This window comes from Zingiber officinale, chromosome 9B (genome assembly GCF_018446385.1).
Source record: "Zingiber officinale cultivar Zhangliang chromosome 9B, Zo_v1.1, whole genome shotgun sequence".
NCBI lineage: Eukaryota > Viridiplantae > Streptophyta > Magnoliopsida > Zingiberales > Zingiberaceae > Zingiber > Zingiber officinale.
The window spans coordinates 17,018,369-17,040,960 of NC_056003.1; the positions used below are offsets into that span (position 1 = coordinate 17,018,369).

At 40.3% G+C, this 22,592-nt stretch overlaps 1 protein-coding gene across 1 annotated transcript; it reads left to right on the plus strand.

The window, feature by feature from the left end:
- The first annotated feature begins 19,741 nt into the window (after positions 1 to 19,741).
- Positions 19,742 to 22,269, plus strand: LOC122025742 (protein NRT1/ PTR FAMILY 7.3-like). The gene is made up of 5 exons (XM_042584610.1): positions 19,742 to 20,081; positions 20,202 to 20,328; positions 20,417 to 20,634; positions 20,717 to 21,742; positions 21,828 to 22,269. Exons 1-5 carry the CDS (start codon positions 20,043 to 20,045, stop codon positions 22,194 to 22,196), a joined length of 1,779 nt encoding a protein of 592 aa, XP_042440544.1. The 5' UTR covers positions 19,742 to 20,042; the 3' UTR covers positions 22,197 to 22,269.
- Positions 22,270 to 22,592: the final 323 nt, after the last annotated feature.

A 22,592-nucleotide genomic window follows, 5' to 3' on the forward strand; every position in this document is an offset into this window, starting at 1 on the left:
ATCATCATACAGACACACAGCCTCAACAAAAAACGCAACGATCCATATTTTTACAAAAAGTATATATATAGTATTCATACTTACTTAAGAAGGTTAATTGTTTGCATATTCAATGCAATTGTTTAGTGTTTAGGTGGAATATTTGAACGATGATGATGAGACGAATCTTGCAGAGTTCATATACAGGATACTAATACGTGTCTTTCATGAGGTGACCAGTGACCTAAGAGTGGTGTAAGCACAATGTGATTAATATGTTCTTATTGATTGGAGCCATTTTATACTTGCTAAAAATTGATCTCTAAATCTATTAAAATAAACACCTACATACCAACTTACCTCAATCCATGGGACAATAGGTTCTTATTGATAAAACTTAATAAAGTTGCAGCTTAATTGGGAGAGTACGGTACATATTGCACCAAGTAGTCCAAGTTCAAGACTTGTGGTACAAAATTAATTCACGGGTCAAAAAGAAGACTAGTGCCATATGGTTGGGTTAGGTGTAACGTAACTTCTGCTGCATCACTTAATTAATTCAATTCAATTTTTGCATTTAAGTGGGTTAATATATAATATATACACACGAAATTGATATGTTGTTTGATTCCATGTCTCTTGTAGCTATTTAATACTTGTTCTCTATCCATCTTCTTAGGTTACTTAGCAAGTTTTTAATTTTTATATGGATGAGACAGTAGCTTGTTGGATCCTAGACCTTTCGTTTTTTTCTCCACAATCTTGACAATTTTTATTAATTAATTAGCTTGTATTTACATGAGCTAAGGAGATTATGAGCCTCATCTCGTCTGTTTGCCTCTTTAGAACTATATATTAATGCACATCTAGCTAGTATTACTGCCTAGTGTTGAAGTGCCCCATTAATTATATTATTCGTTTACGTATTAGTGCTTTAGCTCTAGAATTAAGTAGGCATGATATAGTATCAATTCTTTAAGGGTAGTTTAACTTATCATATAGAGCCCTTCACATGCCAAATATATATTAGTAGCTAGGGATTCTTTATGGATATTGTTCTTTTCTGAAAGCTGGAGAAGGGGTGTTGGGTAAGTGGTTGTAATGTTGATGGGGCGAAAACCTCTGAATTAAATAAAAAAAAATTATGAGCTTATGCGATAAATTCCTTGCACATGCTTGAACAAGCCAACAGAATATCGGCCTCAATAACCAAGGAAGAGATCTCTAGCGAAGGCCTTTTGATACTCAAGTCAGTATATTACCCGAGCATAAAGTAGAACATGTTGGGACACTTCGGAGCTAGAGGGGGGGGGGGGGGGGGGGCGAGAGGGGTGAATAGCTTGTCACGCTTTGATGATGATAATTTGTAGTGGAATAGACTCGAAGCAAACTTCTATGCTAACGCCAAGGATTTACTTGGAATCCATCTCAAGAAGAGGTGACTAATTCAAATATCCGACCCTCACTCACACATCCACTATAAATACACTCCTTCTCGGAAACACTCCGAAAGCGGAGAAGCCTCGTACAAAACTCTCAATACAAACATATAAGAAGAAGAACAAAAGAAGCTAATATAATATGAACTCTTACAAGATTACAACAATTGAAACCCTAGCTTCTTACTTTTTCTTGTTTTGGAACGCCTTTGGACCTTGGAAATGCAGAAACACTTTGCTCCAAGAAACCTCAAGAACTGACGGTGATCACCTGAGAAGAATCACAAGAGAGTGGAAGGAGATATTCGAAGACTGTCCACATGAACGTCTTATATCGGGCTGATAACGGTTATATTTTCAACCTTAAGCGATTACTCTAGTCGCTTAAGTGTTCTTAATCGATTAGCCAAATCGATTAAGAACCTTTCTATTTGCACAAGAACAGTCCGTAAGCAATTAAGCTTCTCTGTGTAATCACTTACCAACCTCTTTGTACCTTCCGCGAAAACCAGCTTAAGCTATCAACATGATCACTTAAGCTTCGAACAGAAACATTCTATTCGACGCAAAAAGCACCGTAAGAAATTACCCTAATCGCTTATGGTGTCCTAATTGATTACACCAATCGATTAGAGAGCCTCTCTCGCATTTCCAAGTTTAATCGATTAAGCTATGGTAATCAACTAACTTAGTCGATTACCAAGTCCTAACTTCCCAACAAAGTCTAGGGTTTTCTTACCCAACATCTGGTCAACCTTGACCTGTTGGGACTTCTCATTGCCTAGCATCTGGTCAGCCTTGACCTGCTGAGACTTCTTCACTAAATGTCTGGACAATCCTTTGACCCACTTAGACTTTTCTCCTTGCGCAAAATCTTCGGTCAACGTTGACCTACTTGGACTTACCATCTCAAGCCAAGTGTCTGGTCAACTTTGACCCACTTGGACTTTTTATCTCATGCCAAGTGTTCGGTCAACCTTGACCCACTTGGACTTCCCGACGCCAGATGTTCGGTCAACTTTGACCCACCTGGACCTCCACATGCTTGGTTTCACTCACCAGGACTTTCTTTCTGCCTAGCTTCACTCACTAGGACTTTCCTTCTGCCTAGTTTTACTCACTAGAGCTTTCACCTGGCTTCACTCACTAAGACTTTCCTTCACTTACTAGGATTTTTCATCTGCTTGGCTTCACTCACTAAGACTTCCAACACCAAGTGTCCGGACAACATTGACCCATCTGGATTTTCATCTTCTGCCAACATTCCCGTTGAACTTTCCCTTGCTTAACCTCCAATTAGGACTTTTCAATCAAGTATTCGGTCAACCTTGAACTACTTGGCCAATCTCCACACACGGACAATTGTAACCGTAATCTTCATATATTGTCAAACATCGAAACCCAAATATCAAGACTCAAACTTGAGCCAACTCAAGCTTAGTTAACCTAGTCAACCTTGACCCAGGATAATTGCACCAACAATCTCCCCCTTTTTGATGTTTAACAATACGTTTAAATTAGGCTAATCTCATAACTTTAACTTCTTCTTCATACCAAAGCACGAATGAGGATTTTCTTCCTTCCTCCCCTTACTAAGAGGACAAACTTCCCTTTTTTGGTTAAGAAAGTCTAACTTAAACCCTATATTAATATTCTTTCCCTTTGGCACACATCAAAACTCTCCCCCTAAAGTGTTATTCATACGTTATTTACAACCTTACTTGTTATTCACAACCCCACAATGAAAGTCTCATACCCTTCATTGTGTCTCATGCTCACCCTTGAGCATTAACTCATTATTCAATGCTCATCCTAGAGCATTTACACTCCAACAATGAAGATTTCCAATCTTCCATTATTTCTCAATTCTCACTCTTGAGCGTTCATCACAATGAAGGTTTCCAACCTTCCATAGTTTTGTGAAAAATAAATACATGTCTCTAAGGAGTAGCTTCCCCTCAAAACATGCTCTAAACTTCTGTTATTGCACCAACAATGACTTGAAAATTCTAAACATTTAGAAAACCTAAAATTTTAGGTTATGAGGTTCAACATTCAATTTTAAAGCTAAACATCATCCTAAACTCCAACTTAGTCTTCTTTAACCAATCCTTTCTTGTTTCAACGATAAAACTATCCTTAAATGCTTATCTAAGCACTTCCTAGGATTAGAAATGGTTAACACGGCTTACTCAACTTAAATAAACTTAGTTAAACTAAAATCAGGATCTTAAGCGCTTAAACAAAGCTCTTAATCACTTAAGACCAACCGTAATCGATTAAAGTTGAGATTTAATCGATTCCCGAGTGTTAATTGATTACTATAATCGATTAAGACTCTTAATCGATCATAGTGATCGATTTCGTGAGCCTTTGTGCTCACAGAATTGCACCCTAATCGATTGCCATAATCGATTAAGATGGGTAATCGACTAACTTAGTCGATTACCATTTCTAATTTCTGAAATCAATTTCAGCCGAAAGGAATATGCTATCATGAAAAAAATAATTTTCTAAGAAAATACATCTTATTTTCAAAGTCTGACACAAAATTGGAAACTCTTAAAAACTTCAATGTTTCTTCCAAGTTTATGTCTAACTTTTCAATAGTTATTACTATCAACAAATAGTCTTCATCAAGGTTTTCCAAAAGTATTTTGAAATTATTTTTAAAATCAATTTCCAACTGTGTTCCTTGGGATAAGTGTACATGACTTGTATATTAACTTTTTCAATGATTGAATAACACATAACTATGTGTTTTGATGAAGCTAAAACTCAAATAGATGAACTAAATCAACATCTTGAGTCTTGTTCATCATCCTAACATCTCACTTGTATCTAATATGTACTAAAATATATACAAGTCACCTTATGGTCTTTGTGAGATGTATATTTTATTTTTGTCCTAATATAATGTTGGTGCAACATTCCTCAGGTCAAGGTTGACCTGGTTGACCAAGCTTGAGTCTTGGTTTGGATTTCGATGTTTGACAATGCAAGGTTGATTGAAGAAGAGTCAAGTAGGTCAAGGATGACCGGATACTTGACTGGGAAGTCCTAACTGGGATGTTAGGCAGGAGGAAAATCCTGGTGAGTGAAGCCAGGTGAAAGACCTAGTAAGTGAAGCTAGGCAATTGGGAAGTCCTAGTGAGTGAAGCTAGGCAGGAGAAAAATCCTGGTGAGTGAAGCCAGGTGAAAGACCTAGTGAGTGAAGCTAGGCAATTGGGAAAGTCCTGGTGAGTGAAGCCATGCAAGAGAAATTCAGATGGGTCAAGGTTGATCAGACATCTGGTGAGAGTCCAAGTAGGTCAAAGGGATTGACCGGATACTTGGCACGAGGAAGAAAAGTCCAAGTAGGTCTTAGGGAGTGACTGGATACTTGGCAAGAAGAGAAAAGTCCAAGTGGGTCAAAGGGATTGACCAGACACTTGGTGAGAGAGTCCTAGCTGGTCAAGGGTGACCGGATGCTAGGTCTTATGTACCAACAAGTCATGGTTGACTAGATGTTGGTTTAGGGGGCTTTGGGCGTGGTTTTGGGCAAAAACCAAGATCTGGATTGATCAGCCGATTGATCCAGCAGGTTTGGATTGATCCGTGGATTGATCCAGCAGGTTTGGATTGATCCGTGGATTGATCCAGCAGGTTTGGATCGATCCGTGGATCGATCCAGCAGATCTGGATCGATCCACCGATCGATCCGGTGAGTCCCCGCGAACAGAACCCCTTTGGATCGATCCGTGGATCGATCCAGAGGTCCCAATCGATCAGTGGATCGATTGGGACGCTGCTGCTTCGCGCGATAAGCGCTGGATCGATCCGTGGATCGATCCAGAAGTTTTTCCAGAGCACAGAGGCACTCTGGATCGATCCGTGGATCGATCCAAAGCCTCCCCGATCGATTGGGAGCATTCCAATCGATCGGGATTCGACCGTTAGCGTCGATTTAAGCCGCAGGCGTTCATTTCCTTCAGCATCTCTTCACCGATTCACTCCAGATCTCTCGCCAACTCCTCCACAGCGCTCTCAAAGATCAGATCGCCAGTTCTTGAAGGATCTTGGAAGCTTTCCAAGTCAAGAGGCGGATCAAAGGCAAGAAGAGAAGCTAGGGTTAGGGTTTTCTGTACTCATTGTAAGCTTTGCGCTTGTATTTTGTTTCCCTTTCCTTTCTTCTTGTACTGAGAGTCTTGTAGGGCTTCTCCGCCCTCGGTAGTTACCGAAAAGGAGTGTTTTCATAGTGGAGGGTGCGTGCGTGGTGTGGATCCTTGGACTAGTCACCTCTTGTGAGGTGGATACCAAGTAAACCAACCGTGTTAGCGTTGTGTGATTTGTTTCTGTATTTTCCGCTGCACATCTTAGAAGAAACAAGCAACATCGAGCAACGAGCGAGCGACGAGCTATTCACCCCCCTCTAGCTACTTTTGGTCCTAACAAGTGGTATCAGAGCGAGGTCGCTTTTCACCGGAATCATCGCCGGAAGGGTCAAGCATAACAAGAAGAGCTAGAGGGTGAAAAAGTTGAAGCAAAATTGTCAAAGTCAAAGAAATTCAAAAGCTCAACTTCTACAATGGAATTCCGAGATGGGCTCGGATTCGACACAAGAGTGGCTCCACCATACACTTCCACGAGCTTCGATTCTTGGAAATCAAGAATCGAAAATTTTCTTATGATGGAGATAGAGCAATGGTTTGCTCTTATGGAAGGCTTCAAGACTCCAACAAACTCAAAGGGCAAAGTTCTCAAGAGGAGCAAGTGGAGCCAAGAGCAAGTCCAAAGGTACGAGGCCAATGACAAAGTGACCAAGCTTTTGGTAAATTTATTGCCAAGCACCATCCTTTGCAAAATTGGAGAATTTGAAGATGCAAAGAAATTATGGAGCAAATTAGCCAAGCTTCATGATGAGATCCCCTCCACTGTACAAGAGCAAGAAGTATCCAGAGAGGGTGACTCTTTGGAGCAAGACCAAGAGGAGGACTCCGAGGTTGAGAGATGCTCAACCTCCGAAGAAGAGGAAATCCAAGAAGCTTCATCCTCAAGGGAATGCAACGAAGGGAACAAGGAGGGAGCATACTCCTTGTTTCATATTCAAGATGATGAAGCCTCCACCTCTAGGATTGAGGGGGAGCAATCCTTGGTGACGCCGGATCAAGAAGAAGGAGAAGCTTCTACATCCGGGTCAAGAGACGAAGAGGAGGAAGAAGATTCTACCTCCACAAGTCAAGAAAAATCAAATGGAGGAGAATCAAAGTCCGATCAAGAGGAAGTTTCTACCTCCGGATCCAAAAGAAAAGATGCCACCCCTACAAGCAAAGGTATAAATATTTCAATTAATAATAAAAATCATATTATATGCTTTGAATGTAGGGAACATGGGCACTACAAGAGCAAGTGTCCTAAATTGGCCAAGAAGAAGGGCCAAGTGGCACAAAAGGGCAAGGTGAAGCCCAAGGAGATCATTCCCAACACAAAGAAGAGCAAGAAGCATATTATATGCTTCTCTTGCAATCAAAAGGGGCATTACCGAAGTCAATGCCCCAAGGGGAAGAAGGTGGTCAAGGCTCAAGGAGGCACTAGTCAAGGGGGAGCCTCCAAGGTAAAGAAGAAGGTATTTTTTATTGAGCCTACCCCTTTACATTATGGTAAAAAGCATGATAGTTCTAATTTTTATCATTTTAATGCAATTTACCATAAGAATAGAAAGCATGAGGGCTTTAAGGAAAAGCATGTGGCCCTACATGCCAAAACTACCCAACCTAAGGTTAGGAAGGTAGATAGACACTTGGGCGGGAACACTAAGGAAAATAGATACATGCCCAAGATCAAAAATGCTCATGGACCAAAACCTAAGGATCTAATGATAGAAAATCAAGTCTTGAGGTCAAGACTTGATAAAATGGAAAAGACCCTAAAAAGGATGGAAAATATCCTAAAATGGCAAAATGAGCAATACCTAGGGCTAGGAGCACAAAGGTCATCCAATGGCCATAGAGGTTTGGGATACAAACCAAAGGTTAAGAAGGATGCTCCCTCTTACCATAGAGTTCCATACTGTTATGGAACAAACCCTAGGTCTAGTGGTCAAGTCAAAAATACTAGGGAGGTCATCCCTAAGAGTGTTTTTGCAATAAAAGTGACTAAGGCTTCTAAGAAGTCTAAGAAAGTCACCAACAAGGTCACAAGGGAGGCTATCCCTAGAGTTGACCTAGAAAATGTGACCAAGGCTTTTAAGAAGCCCAACAAAGTCACTAGGAAGGTATTTAGGGAAGTAATCCCTAGTGAATACCTAGAGCATCCAAGGAGCACCAATAGGTGTTGGGTTCCTAGGAGCATCTTCTCTACCCCATAGATGGGTTAGAGAGTGTCAACTCTGATTAGAAGGGTAGTTAACCCAACTTTGAGGAAATTGACACTCAAGGAGCATTTTCAAGGTTTTTGTTAACCTTTGAAAATGGAATGGAATTATTATTTACTCCTTGAAAGAGTAAAATGTGCCTAGTGGTGAAAAATTGATTTTATCTTAAAATGGCACAAATTAGGAAAACCTTGAGAAATACCAAGTTGGGATTTTGGTATTCTCTTGGAAATTTAAGGCAATCCGGGCCTTGATTTATTAGATTACTCTTGAAGAAAAATGGAATATGCCCACAATTGAGGACTTGCTTAATTTTTAAGTGGCATAAACAAATCAAGAGAAATGGAAATGTCAATTTAGGTTTTGGCATTTCTTTGGAGCATTTAGGGCAATCTAGGCTTAACATTTTTAAGTTAAAAACAAGTAGTATATTTTGAGTTAGCTAAGTGATTAAGGATACTTAGATAGGTAATCTAAGTGTATTTTTATTCATGCTAAATTTTGCCATGATTGTTTGCCCATAACATGCCATGACATCATATTTTATTTGTATTTTGCATTCATGACTTATCATGAAAAATACAAAAATACCATGCCATGTCATACATACATCATGTAGTAATAGGAACTTTCTTTTGAAAGCTATTTCATTTTGATGTATGCCATAACATTATCATGCATTATGTTTATTTCCTTAAAATTAAGAACATATGACATTAGTTCAACAAGTGGCATTTGTTTACAACAAGTGGAATAAACAAGTGGCATTTGTTTAACAAGTGAATCAACAAGTAACATCCTTGTTGGATGTTTACCACTCAAAATGCCTAGATAAATATGCATGAACCCTAGATTAGGGCAAAACCAAAATATACATCTCATGAGGACTATAAGATGACTTGTATGTGTTTTAGTGCACATCAGATACAAGTGAGATGTTAGGATGATGAACAAAACTCAAGATGTTGATTTAGTGCATTCTTTTGAGTTTTAAGTTCATCAAAACACATAGTTATGTGTTTTCTCATCATTGGGAAAGCTAATGTACAAGTCATGTGCATTAAGCCCAAGGAACATGGTGGGATATTGGTTTTGAAAATGTTTTCAAAGTGATTTTGGAAAACCTTGGTGAAGGCTATCTTTTGATAGTAATCACCATTAAATAGTTAGACACAAACTTGAAGAAAACGCTAAAGTTTTTGTAAACTTTCAAGTTTGTGTCAATCTTTGAAAATATGAAGTATTTTCATAGAAAACTATTTTTCCTTGATAGTATATACCCTAAATAATGTCTACACGAAATTTCATAATTTTTAGATTTTTGTAGAATTTTCTAGGGGTCTCTGAAGTTGACTGAAATGGAATTTCAGCAACTATCAGAGCTCCGATCGATCCATGGATCGATTGGAGTGCCTGAATCGATCCGTGGATCGATTCAGAAGGCAATTCTCCCGCGAGCAGAAGCTCGTTGGATCGATCAGCCGATCGATCCAGAAGTCTGAATCGATCCGTGGATCGATTCAGAAAGGTTCAATCGATTGGAACCCAACTCCAATCGATCCAAGTTGCTGATTTTGGCTGGGAAAGCCTGATTTCAGCATCCTTGAACCTATTTTAGTCTAGGTAACCATTCCTAACCCCTGAAAATACATTTGTATACATAAAAAGGGTGTTTTCGTGTGGAAAACAAGGATGGATTGGTTAAGGAAGGCTAAGTTGAAGTTTAGGTTGAGGTTTGTTTCAAATTTTGAATATTTGAACCTCAAAACTTCTAAAATTGGGTTTCCTAAAGTTTTAGGGATTCCAAGTCATTGTTGGTGCAATGACAGAAGTTACTACTATGTCTTTAGGGGGAGGGACTCTTTAAAGACATGAAAATTATTTTTCATGAACCTTGGAAGGTGGTTAACCTTCTGTAGAGAAAATGCTCATGAATGAGCATTTGAACTTGAAATGGGGAGTGGATATCCTCATATTTTCAAGTGATTTTTCGAGTGATTGAAAAAGGCTCAAGGTTGGGCCTTTGTCTACATTGAGGGAGAATGTAGGGAAAATGAAGAGTATGGGACCTTCATTATCGTGTTGATCACAATAAGTGAAGTTGTGATTACGATGAGCAACTCTTCAGGGGGAGAGTCTTTCAACAATGGATTTGTTGATGTGTGCCCAATATTGAGACATGGGTTGATGTGTGCTCAAGGCTGGGTTGATGTGTGCCAATAGGGGGAGAATGAAAGGACTTGTGAAAGGGAGTAAGTTAGGCTTTCATTACCTAAGAGGGAGTTTGCCCTCTTAGGGGGAGAATGAAGAGCTTAATTTCTGCTTTCATTACCTAGTGGCATGAAGAATGAGGCTATGGGATTAGCCTAACTTACATGTGTTATTGTTGTATTGTCAAACATCAAAAGGAGGAGATTGTTGGTGCAACATTCCTCAGGTCAAGGTTGACCTGGTTGACCAAGCTTGAGTCTTGGTTTGGATTTCGATGTTTGACAATGCAAGGTTGATTGAAGAAGAGTCAAGTAGGTCAAGGATGACCGGATACTTGACTGGGAAGTCCTAACTGGGATGTTAGGCAGGAGGAAAATCCTGGTGAGTGAAGCCAGGTGAAAGACCTAGTGAGTGAAGCTAGGCAATTGGGAAGTCCTAGTGAGTGAAGCTAGGCAGGAGAAAAATCCTGGTGAGTGAAGCCAGGTGAAAGACCTAGTGAGTGAAGCTAGGCAATTGGGAAAGTCCTGGTGAGTGAAGCCAGGCAAGAGAAATTCAGATGGGTCAAGGTTGATCAGACATCTGGTGAGAGTCCAAGTAGGTCAAAGGGATTGACCGGATACTTGGCACGAGGAAGAAAAGTCCAAGTAGGTCTTAGGGAGTGACCGAATACTTGGCAAGAAGAGAAAAGTCCAAGTGGGTCAAAGGGATTGACCAGACACTTGGTGAGAGAGTCCTAGCTGGTCAAGGGTGACCGGATGCTAGGTCTTATGTACCAACAAGTCATGGTTGACTAGATGTTGGTTTAGGGGGCTTTGGGCGTGGTTTTGGGCAAAATCCAAGATCTGGATTGATCAGCCGATTGATCCAGCAGGTTTGGATTGATTTGTGGATTGATCCAGCAGATCTGGATCGATCCACCGATCGATCCGGTGAGTCCCCGCGAACAGAACCCCTTTGGATCGATCCGTGGATCGATCCAGAGGTCCCAATCGATCAGTGGATCGATTGGGACGCTGCTGCTTCGCGCGATAAGCGCTGGATCGATCCGTGGATCGATCCAGAAGTTTTTCCAGAGCACAGAGGCGCTCTGGATCGATCCGTGGATCGATCCATAGCCTCCCCGATCGATTGGGAGCATTCCAATCGATCGGGATTCGACCGTTAGCGTCGATTTAAGCCGCAGGCGTTCATTTCCTTCGGCATCTCTTCACCGATTCACTCCAGATCTCTCGCCAACTCCTCCACAGCGCTCTCAAAGATCAGATCGCCAGTTCTTGAAGGATCTTGGAAGCTTTCCAAGTCAAGAGGCGGATCAAAGGCAAGAAGAGAAGCTAGGGTTAGGGTTTTCTGTACTCATTGTAAGCTTTGCGCTTGTATTTTGTTTCCCTTTCCTTTCTTCTTGTACTGAGAGTCTTGTAGGGCTTCTCCGCCCTCCGTAGTTACCGAAAATGAGTGTTTTCATAGTGGAGGGTGCGTGCGTGGTGTGGATCCTTGGACTAGTCACCTCTTGTGAGGTGGATACCAAGTAAACCAACCGTGTTAGCGTTGTGTGATTTGTTTCTGTATTTTCCGCTGCACATCTTAGAAGAAACAAGCAACATCGAGCAACGAGCGAGCGATGAGCTATTCACCCCCCCTCTAGCTACTTTTGGTCCTAACATATAAAGGATCATGTATATCTATCTACGCATTGTTAAATTGATCATCCAACTAGGATGTCACTTATTGATAAATGTCATTATCCTTAATTATAAAGAATTTAAAATAATACATAATGATTTATGGCATACATTAAAATGGATATTTTTCAAAAGAAAAACTCTTTTAGCTACATGATGTATGTACGACATGATATGATATTTTTATATTTTATTTTTTATAATAAATATGTATGCAAAATATGACGTTATGACATGTGATGGGCAAGCAATCATGGCAATTTAGTATAAATAAATATACTTAGATTATCTATCTAAGTATCTCTAAAAATTTACTGACTTAAGATTAATCCTAGATTACCCCCTTTTCTTTCTAAGAAAATACCAAAACCCAACTCATCATTTCTTTTACCTTTTTCTTATTTGTGGCAATTTAAATTAAGTCCAATTCTTCAATTTTTTTTTGGTACATTTTACTCTTCCAAAGAGTAAACACTTAAACTTTCTCATTTTCAAGGAGTACAACTACCTTGAAAATGTTTTCCAAGTGTTAACTTCATCAATGTTGGGTTAACTACCCTTTTAACTAGAGTTGACACTTTCTAAACCCATATAGGGTGTAGAGAATATACTCCTAGGAACCCAAAATCGATTGGTTCTCCTTGGATGTTCTAGGTATTTGCTAGGGATAACTTCCCTAGTTACCTTTCTAATGACCTTCCTAGGCTTCCTAGAAGCCTTGGTCATGCTCGACTCCTCTAGGTCAATTATAAGGATAACCTCCCTTGTGACCTTCTTGGTAATTTTCTTAGGCTTCTTTGAAGCGTCAGTCACATTAGTCTTTTCAAAGATATACTTCTAGGGATAACTTCCCTTGTATGTTTGGATTAAACGAATCACTACTACTGTGTAGAACATAATTAAGTAGTTCAATAAAAGGACAAATATAAAGGTGGTCGACCTTATAGGCTGGTCGAGATACACGCAACATAATACATAACTGAGCAGACTATACAGACAATAACCGAGCAGCTTAATAGAGACGGCCGACCTTATGAGTCAACCGAGATATACTCGGCTGACAACATGAGCAGAAAATTCTAACAACTTGTTAGAATAACAACCACATGTCCGAGAATATTCTTCTGGAACTTTTTTCAATGATTATTATGTTTCTCATCAGCAGGCCATTTATAATCGTGTATTCTTTCATCAGCAACCTCGGCAATGATATAAGTTATAAATAACAAAAGAGGTATACATATAGTAAATGAAAGATTCTTTAGATAATTATTACACATTGCTCAAGTTGTATCTCTTCATCACCCTAACAAATTCTAATATCATTAGCCATCTCATGATTGTGGAAGTTATGAGAGATAGTATATAAAGAGGTCCTCTCTATTGGAAAATATACGTTCTCTAAATATCTATACTTATTCTCATACGTATTTCTTTATTCATCCATTCAAGAGATATTGATTTGAGTATCAGAGGATTTTTATTGACTCATCTTCACATGAGCAAGATCGAAAAAAAATTTCTCTGAGGAATAAAATTTTTTTTCTCAGTCAACCATTAATCCACCACTCAGCGCGTCATCTCTATGAAATCACTAATGATGGCGTATTAGCTCAGCGTCTAAAGAATAGGGAGCGATAATGCCAATATTGAGCAAGCTTCTTGATCTGTTTTTCCATGGACATCTCCAACTTTGCAAAATGACGTATCTTTAATGCATCCAATTTTTTTTTTTCATTTGTATTTTGGCAACTTGCATGATTTTTTTAATTATTTATATTACAAGAGAGTATAAAATATTAAAAGCTCAAATAACATATGATATTAATTTAAAGTAAAATATGTGTAGCTAAAAAAGTAAAAATTATTTTTTATGCATAAAACTTTTGATAAAGATGAATTATTTTTTACCCCAAACAAATTTACAAAATCTCTCATTAGTTACTTGTAATTTTGTATCCTTTTGAATCTAGTAGAAAATATGTAACCAAGGGCCGGTGTTACCGACGTGCTCCCTCTGACAATTGGATCAATTACGAGTTGAGAGAGAGGAAATTCATGTGTACGGAAGAGAGTGCTTTGAGAGAGAAGCAATGGCGGAGCCATATTCAAGGCTACCGAAGGGTAGCTCGGGAGCTCAAGGGAGTTTAGAAAAGGATAAGATCAAATTTACCATGTAAAAAGAGAGAAAACAAATGGGAGTGCGGCCCGAGGGTGACAGCGTCGACGTCGATGCTGATAGTCCACAGCGAGGGATTAGTCTGGATAGATCATCCAAACTACCTCCGCCATTGGAGAGAAAAATATATCTGCTTAAAAGAAATCTTATCTTAACCAATGAGAGGGATAAGCAACCGCATGAGTGAAACACCACTCGTAGAGCGGCCGCATGTAGGAAGATAACAGTTGTTGGGCCGTACCTCTGACCCTATCACGCCGTTAATCGGGTGTCATCAGTAGCTTAGGCTCTCGCTAGGATCGGTACCACGTCAAAGAATGTCGGAGGTTGAGCCAAAGAGAGTCTGCTTGGGAGTGTATCATTATCGTTCAGTGATCATTGTAGCCAAGCAGGTGGCAAATTAAGGACCAGGACCATTTCAGACCCTTATAGATTGCTTGGGGAGGGAAAAGAGGGCAACGGCCCAAACAGTTTACTAATTGGGCTCGGCCTACATCACATTTAATTAATACAAGTATATATACAGAATTATACCCAAAAAAAAGTATCGAATATAAATATAACCTATATTAATTTCATATGTATACCCTTCGATTAAACATTTAAATAGATTAAAACTTGGAATAAATAAATAAATAAATAAAAGTAGCCTTTGACCTAAAAGACAAGGCATCTGGTAGCAGCACTAGGCAATGGAATTGGATCCAAGTCACAGTTGCATGGCCGCAATAAGGTCGTCCTCCTATGATAACAACACCGTTCACTGCATGTCACTTAACTGGACATCAATTCATATTCGCCTAAAGTTTATGGCAGTGTCAGTGTCAGAGAGTCACTATGCAGGCTTCAACGCAGCAGAAACGGCAACCAAGGACGACGAAGAAAGGACGACGAAGAGAAGAGAGAGCAGATTGGCTGGATTTTTTTTTTTTTTTTTTACAGTTCATAAGATTCTTTTTACATGTATTGATATTGATATTGATATTGATATTGATATTGATAGTATCAATTATTTCTATTTATAAAATAGATAGGAATCATTTATCTTCATCAATAAATATAAAGGGATAAAAAAATGATCTAGAGAATCCGGCCCTGAAGAGAGAGAGTAAATTCTCTGGACCGTTTTTTATGGTCTAAAGGATATTCCCTTTACATTGATTGGTGGGATGGATGACCCCCACTTATAAAATAGGTAGGGATCATTCATCTCCACTAATACATGCAAAGGGATTATCCCTTGTACCATAAAAAACAATCTAGAAGATCCAGTCCCAAAGAGAGAGCAGATCCTCTGGACCGCTTTTTACGGTCCAGAGGATGGTCTCTTTATATGCATTGGTATGATGGATAACCCTCACTTATAAAATAGGTGGGGATCATTCATCCTCATCAATGCATGCAAAGGGACCATCCCCTAGACCGTAAAAAACGATCCAGAGGATCCTGCCCTGAAGAGAGAACAGATCCTCTGGATCGTTTTGTTACGGTCCAGGGGATGATCTTTTTACATGCATTGGTGGGATGAACGACCCCCACTTATAAAATAGGTAGGGGTCATTCACCCCACCAATGCATGCAAAGGGGCCATCCCCCTGGACCATAAAAAATTATCCAGAGGATTCGACCCCGAAGAGAGCAGATCCTCTGGATCGCTTTTTGCGGTCCAGAGGATGATCCCTTTACATGCATTAGTGGGATGAATGACCTCCCACCCACTTATAAAATAGGTGGGGATCATTCATCCCCACCAATACATGCAAAGAGACCATCCCCTAGATCGCAAAAGACGATCCAGAGGATCCATCCCTGAAGAGAGAGCAGATCCTCTGGACCGTTTTTTGTGGTCCAGAGGATGATCCCTTTACATGCATTGGTGGGATGAATGACCCCCACTTATAAAATAGGTGAGGACCATTTTATCCCCACCAATACATGCGAAGGAATCATCCTCTGGACCGTAAAAAATGATCCGGCCTCGAAGAGAGAACAGATCATCTAGACCACTTTTTACAGTCCAGAAGATGATCCCTTTGTATACATTAGTGGGACGGATCCGACCCTGAAAAGGAGACACAATTAAACGTCTCCATGATATTATAATCTATTATCATATCCATCATCTTAGAAAAAAAATAAATTATATGATCCATCATATATTTATTAAAATAACACATCCTTTTTATATATATTCCTTTTAATATTAATGAATGAATTTCACGATTGACTCAATTATTTTAAAATTAATATATATTAAATAAATATAATTTAAATATATTTTTAAATATTTAAATTATTATTATTACTTTTAATAATAATCTTATTTTTTTTTAAAAAATAATCTTACTGTTTTAAAAAAATAATATTAAAATTTTTAATATATTTTTTATCATTTAAAAAAGGAAAAAAAGAGAGAGGGTGTTCATACATGATCCCTTTTAACACTCCTCTTTCTTTCTTTTTTTTTTTTTTAGAATAAATATTATAATATCTACTCATAAAGAAAAGATATTAAATATATATTATAATATTCATTTAACACTCCATTAGAATATCCTAAGTAGCGTGTGAATGATGCATATCCCCTTCTATCTCTAGCCTTCATTCGTCGTGTAAAGATCTAAACATGCGATATAAGTACCATTAATATGTTAATTAATTAATCCTAAGAAAACCCGAGGTTGGTGGATAGATCACTAGCTACCGTAGAAAGTGGACCACAGACCATGTGATATTGTAAATGAGTGGTGCATGCAACTGGGAAGGATGAAGAAGAAGGGGATTGATAAGCTGCTTCAGTGAAGAAAATGGGTGATATTGTCCTCCACTTACAGTCCATCAACATTTCTTCCTTTTTTTCTCGGATATATATATATATATATATATATATATATCTTAGAATTACCTAGCTCAATCATGTTTCACTACTTAATTACATATGCATGTGTCATGCAAAAGACTCAAATGCTGCTTGCGTTGGCAGCAGGTGTTTGGATCTTATATATGCAGATTCTCTTATGATTTCAAGAAAATTTGTGGATCATTTTAACGTGCTGCGTGCTTGGTAAAACAGAAAAGTTTAAAGTTAATGAAGTGAAATGTTGTTAATTGTCGCAGCTAATGAAGAAACATCGTGTTCCAAAGATATATAGCTAGGATTTTCTGAATATGTTCTTCACTTTTTATGGATGTTTATCTGTCAGCCTGGACCGCACTTGTGTCGATCGGTTAGTGCAAAATTCTCAAAGAAAACTTTACAGGAAAAATAAAATAAAAAATGATTGTTTTCTCTTGTTCTTGCCCGGCCGTTTGTGGAGGAAAATGTTCAATATCTCTTGTTCTTTTCTTTTTCAATAAAATATCCTTTAATTAGTAACATTTTTCACATCTGCTAATTAACACTTTTTTCCCCAAAGCTCTCCGATTATATATATATATATATAACTCCTATCCAAAAATAGAGAAGATGACGAGTTGGGGATGTGACCGTAAGATTGACGAAGAGAAGACTCCACGTAGTCCTGTAATACAAATGCGTCAGTGTCGGCCCTCCGACGTTCAAATTATTTTCCAGCGATATTTAAAATAACATAAAATTATAGCAAAAGTGTATAGAATAATAAAGTTACGCATACTTTCGCTGATAGATGGGAACTCCTTTTATAATATCATTGTAGTGTTTGTGCACGCATCTCAAAACATATACATTTTTTCCAAGCGTCCTATAAAAAGACAAGCTAGAAAGTGTCCCTAACATTTTTTTTTTTTAAGTGAGCACGCATATCTCTAATGCGACAGACTTAAAGTTTCTAGCTAAAATACGATTTGCCAACGGAACATGCCTTGTTGTCAATGACACAAACCTTCAAAAGAATATGAGGAGATATGCGAGTGGATTCCGTTATAAGTCGACCGGTGTCCGCTCGACTATGACGCTTCCGCTCGGTCATGCTGAACAGTACCATCCTCCTTCACTAAACTTTTCAATAGTTGGAAGGCTGCCTCTCTCCCGAATAGACAAGCCACCCGCTCGGACGATATAGTGGTCGGGAGCTCAACTTTTCATTTGTCTCTCTTAGATCTATGTTATCTGCTCGACCTCGCTTTGTCGGTCGGACATGAGGTGTCCGCTCAGCCATAATCAACCCATTCGACCGTAAGTGGCCTATTCGACCTCGCTGCTTTTAACCTTTACGTCAGCCGATCTTCCTTACTTTAACTCATCTTTAGTGGGCCCCTTCTTCATTACCATATCATACACACACACACTTAGATGCCTTTTGATACGACGATAAAGGTGGACCCCAAGAACGGGTCAAAATGGAGAAGATCGGCTGAGGTGACAGTCAAAGTCAAGAAGAAGTCAAAGATATTAACAATATTAGGGGTGAGTCCAAGCTTACCATATGGCCGGTCCGACGTGAGTGCCTGCCCAGGCCTCTTGCTCGGGCAAACCTCCTATCTTTGACTCAAGTATCAAGTAACACGATCGACTGTCTCAGTCGAGCAGGGAGGATGGTCGATCAGCCGTTCTTGGCAACTTGCACACAAGATTTGAAGCTAAGTATTATCCGGCTCGCCACCCTATCCGATCGGACATAAGTGTCGATCCGACTTATTATTTCTGCTCAATAAAATATAGGGCCGAGTGAATGCTGAATCATTAAAGGTGGGATTGAGGCCAAATGGGCGGTCATCCCCCAAACAACGCCCGACCGGCCTAACATGAGCCCCACATACTTACCACGTCATACTCTTTTGAAAATTTGTGTTACAAAGGACAGAGAATATACCACAGGTAAATTACAATTTAAAAGTTTCTAACCTATCATATCACATAAATTTATGCGTTCATTTAAAGAAATGTGTTAAAGAGTATGTCCTTTCTTAGGAATACTTTAGAATACGTGCATATGCTTAAGAAAGCGTGTATATGCCTTAAGATGTGTGCATAAGTACAATAGTGATACTATAAATGAGAATCTTCATATCTACAGATGGAGGTATATATGCGATGCTCCATATTTCGATACGCTCATTGCTGCATTATTCTTCTACTCTTTTCTCCTCCAAACTCGTGTACTAACTTGAACGTCGGAGGATCAACGTCAAAAACCTCTTCCCTGATCCGACACTAATGCTCATTGCAATTACAAGACCACTAGAAGTCTTCCTCTAGTTAACAACATAACTTGATTTCCAGCTCACCGTGTTGATCGCTTTCATGGATGATCACCTTTTTTGTTTAACACGCAAGAAAGAAAAAAAATTTCCAAACACCTAACATGAAACAAAGTTGCAAATCTTTCTCCAATGTAAACATTATTCCTGTCTGATTTCTTTCAGACTTGTGATACATCGAGATCATTCTACGTTCCTGGAAACGACCAAAATGATTCTTCGGATTGTTCTCAAATCCACAGCGAAAAAAATAAGGTTCCTCCATTAATGACAACAAGAGCAAGTTAGCATCAGGTTCCTGATTAATTCATCTACTCCAAAGGATATATACAATGGCCTCAAAAATTATTGCCGCAGGGATAAGAAAAGTGTTTGTATTATAGAGTCAGGAATTTCGAATTGGCTTCTCTCAAATCCACTGGACTCCATCTCGTACCTCGAATTAACTCGCTGATGAATAAACAATAAAACGTGCAAAGTGTGGCTCAAAGGGATACGAATCAAATATTGTTTTCAGACTTTCAACAATTTAATTTCAAGCTCTTGAACAATTAATGAACCAGTTTAATTAATTGCATCGTTAGTGCAACTTTTGACATCAGCTTCATTCATGGAATGGAAAACAACTAGCTAGCTGAGGCGATAAGAATTAATTCTAGCTATGAATATAATGCTTTGGGTATAAAGGATCATAATCTGCATCCGATGCTAAGTACTCTAGGAATATATAATTAATACAATGCACTGTTTCCTGAAGAATATCTCTAGCTCACTGCTCATGTACTCATTACAAAAAACCATCTCCAGCCAACTAGTTCTCAATTACCTATTTCTTCTCCCACATATCTGTCCTTTTGATCATCCATTTGGCATATCAGATGGCATCTTATCTGCGATTCTTGTCTCTGGTATCATGACCATCCATTGACCTCTCCTCGCTTGTATAAATTCGCAAGCATTTGCCTCCTACATACACCACCCACCATCACCTCCTGCCTCCCATATTTCCAAGTTCAGTACAGATGGTGCATGTCAAGTCCAATTCAAGAGTAGCTGAAATGGTCAGTATCATATATATATCTTCACCTTCAACTTCACCTTCTTAATTAATTATAATGAAGGCCTATGGTCATATCAAGAAATTAAAAGAAAGAAATACTTTGGAATTTGTGCAACTACAGAGCAAGGCAGAGCAACACTCCAAAGAAGTGGGAGTTGATATGAAATTAGGAGTCGTTGCGAGTGGTAAACCACCAGCAGCAGCAGGAAGAAGGGCAGGTGGCTGGCTGGCTGGCAATCTTCTGCTTGGTAATTAATTCTTTTGATATCTGTACGTATTTGTACATAACTAATTCACCTGTACATATATACGTATCCTGATGGGAATTGCCTGCAGTGAATCAAGGGCTGGCCACATTAGCATTCTTTGGGGTGAACGTCAACCTGGTGCTGTTTCTGACACGAGTGCTGCAACAGAGCAATGCGGATGCCGCAAACAACGTCAGCAAATGGACGGGATCTGTCTACATCTTCTCCCTCGTCGGTGCATTCCTCAGTGATTCCTACTGGGGCAGATACAAGACCTGTGTCGTCTTCCAACTAGTCTTCCTATTGGTGAGTGCACCGATCGAAACTTAATCACACAGCAATTTATTCAAAAGCTAGCACACTGAAACTTGATCGTGGTAATTGTCAGGGGCTGGCTTTGCTATCCTTGTTCTCCAATCTGTTCCTGATCAGACCCACAGGCTGTGGCGATCAGCATACCCCCTGTGGAGCACACACCGGCTTTGAGGTGAAGCTGTTCTACTTGGCCATCTACATGGTGGCCTTGGGCAATGGCGGCTACCAGCCAAATATTGCTTCCTTTGGGGCGGACCAGTTCGACGAGGAAGACCCTGTGGAAGCCCACTCCAAGATCTCCTTCTTCGGATACTTCTACCTCGCACTCAACTTGGGATCTCTCTTTTCCAACACCTGCTTGAGCTACGTGGAGGACCATGGCATGTGGGCCCTCGGTTTTTGGGCCTCCAGCGTGTCGGCCTTCGTCGCGTTGGCCGTCTTCGTCGCCGGGACGCGTAACTACCGGCACCGGCCTCCGGTTGGGAATCCGATCTCTAGATTCTGCCAGGTGGTGGTGGCGGCGGCGAGGAAATGGAGGGTTAGGATGCTGCCTCGTGGAGAGAATCTGTACGAGGTGGACGGGAAGGAGCTTGTGGAAGTGGAAGTCAAAGGGTGGAGAAGAAGGATCCTCCACACCGAGGGATTCAGGTTTTTGGACCGAGCCGCGTTCATCGACGAATATTCGGGCGAGTTATCCTCCGGCAATCCGTGGCGGCTGTGCACCGTGACGCAAGTGGAGGAGGTCAAGTGCATCCTCCGCCTCCTCCCCATCTGGCTCTGCACCATCCCCTACTCCGTCGTGTTCACCCAGATGGCGTCGCTGTTCGTCGTCCAGGGCGCGGCAATGCGCCGCACCGTCGGCGGATTCGCCATCCCGCCCTCCACCATGTCCGCCGTGGACATACTCAGCGTCGTCGCCTTCATCTTCCTCTACAAGCGCGTCCTTCGCCGCTTCGCCGCCCTCACGGAGCTCCGGCGGATGGGCATCGGCCTTGTCGTCGGGGCGGCCGCAATGATCGCCGCCGGCCTAGTCGAGCGCTTCCGCTTGAGGAACGCCTCCGACAACGGGAACGCCAGCTCTCTGCACATCGCGTGGCAGGTACAGAGTCGATCAATCAATGAATTCGACGTCTGAAAATTTGTAAAAAAAAAATCAATCTTTTCTGGTTTTGGCATCCACGCAGATGCCGCAGTATGCGTTGATCGGTGCGTCGGAGGTGTTCATGTACGTCGGCCAACTCGAGTTCTTCAATGGGCAGGCGCCCGACGGGCTGAAGAGCTTCGGAAGCGCCCTCTGCATGACCTCCATGGCCTTCGGTAACTTCGTCAGCGACCTGATCGTGACCGCGGTCGTAGGAGTAACGTCGAGTGGCGGCCGCCGGCCTGGGTGGATTCCGGCGAACCTGAACGAGGGGAACTTGGACCGCTTCTTCTTCTTGTTGGCGGTTCTGAGCGGCATCGATCTGGTGATCTACGTGGCTTGCGCAAATTGGTACAAGGGAATCGAGGTGGAAGGGAAGTGTGGCAAAGGCAGTGGAAATCTCCATGTCTGAGTTGTATTATTATATAAAGCATCAACATATTACAGAGTAGACGATGACGAAAGAAAACTCGAGAAGCAGATGATCAAATTTATGCAGTATCCAATAAAAAGTAGGATTTCTGGAACAATTTCATCTCGATTTTACTTCAGTTAAATAGTCGACTTGATAAGCATCAGGAGACAAATAAGTACTCGTAATTACCGTTTAAAATTCTTTTCTGGAAAAATTCAAATCACAACTATTGAGAAGGTATTTTAACCATTTTAAAACTCTTAAAGATATTTTTACAAGGTAAATACAGTTCGAGAACAGTTAAATAATAGAGGCAGTTCAATATTCCACACTGTTTAACAATATGCGACGGGCTTTGCCATGGTATATAAAGACAGGGGAAAGCTAGATACT

Coding starts and splice junctions, on each gene's coding strand:
- LOC122025742 (XM_042584610.1), top strand. CDS start 20,043: ATGGTGCATGTCAAGTCCAATTCAAGAGTAGCTGAAATG. Junction 20,329..20,416: donor GGCTGGCAATCTTCTGCTTG/GTAATTAATTCT, acceptor AATTGCCTGCAG/TGAATCAAGGGCTGGCCACA. Junction 21,743..21,827: donor CTCTGCACATCGCGTGGCAG/GTACAGAGTCGA, acceptor GCATCCACGCAG/ATGCCGCAGTATGCGTTGAT.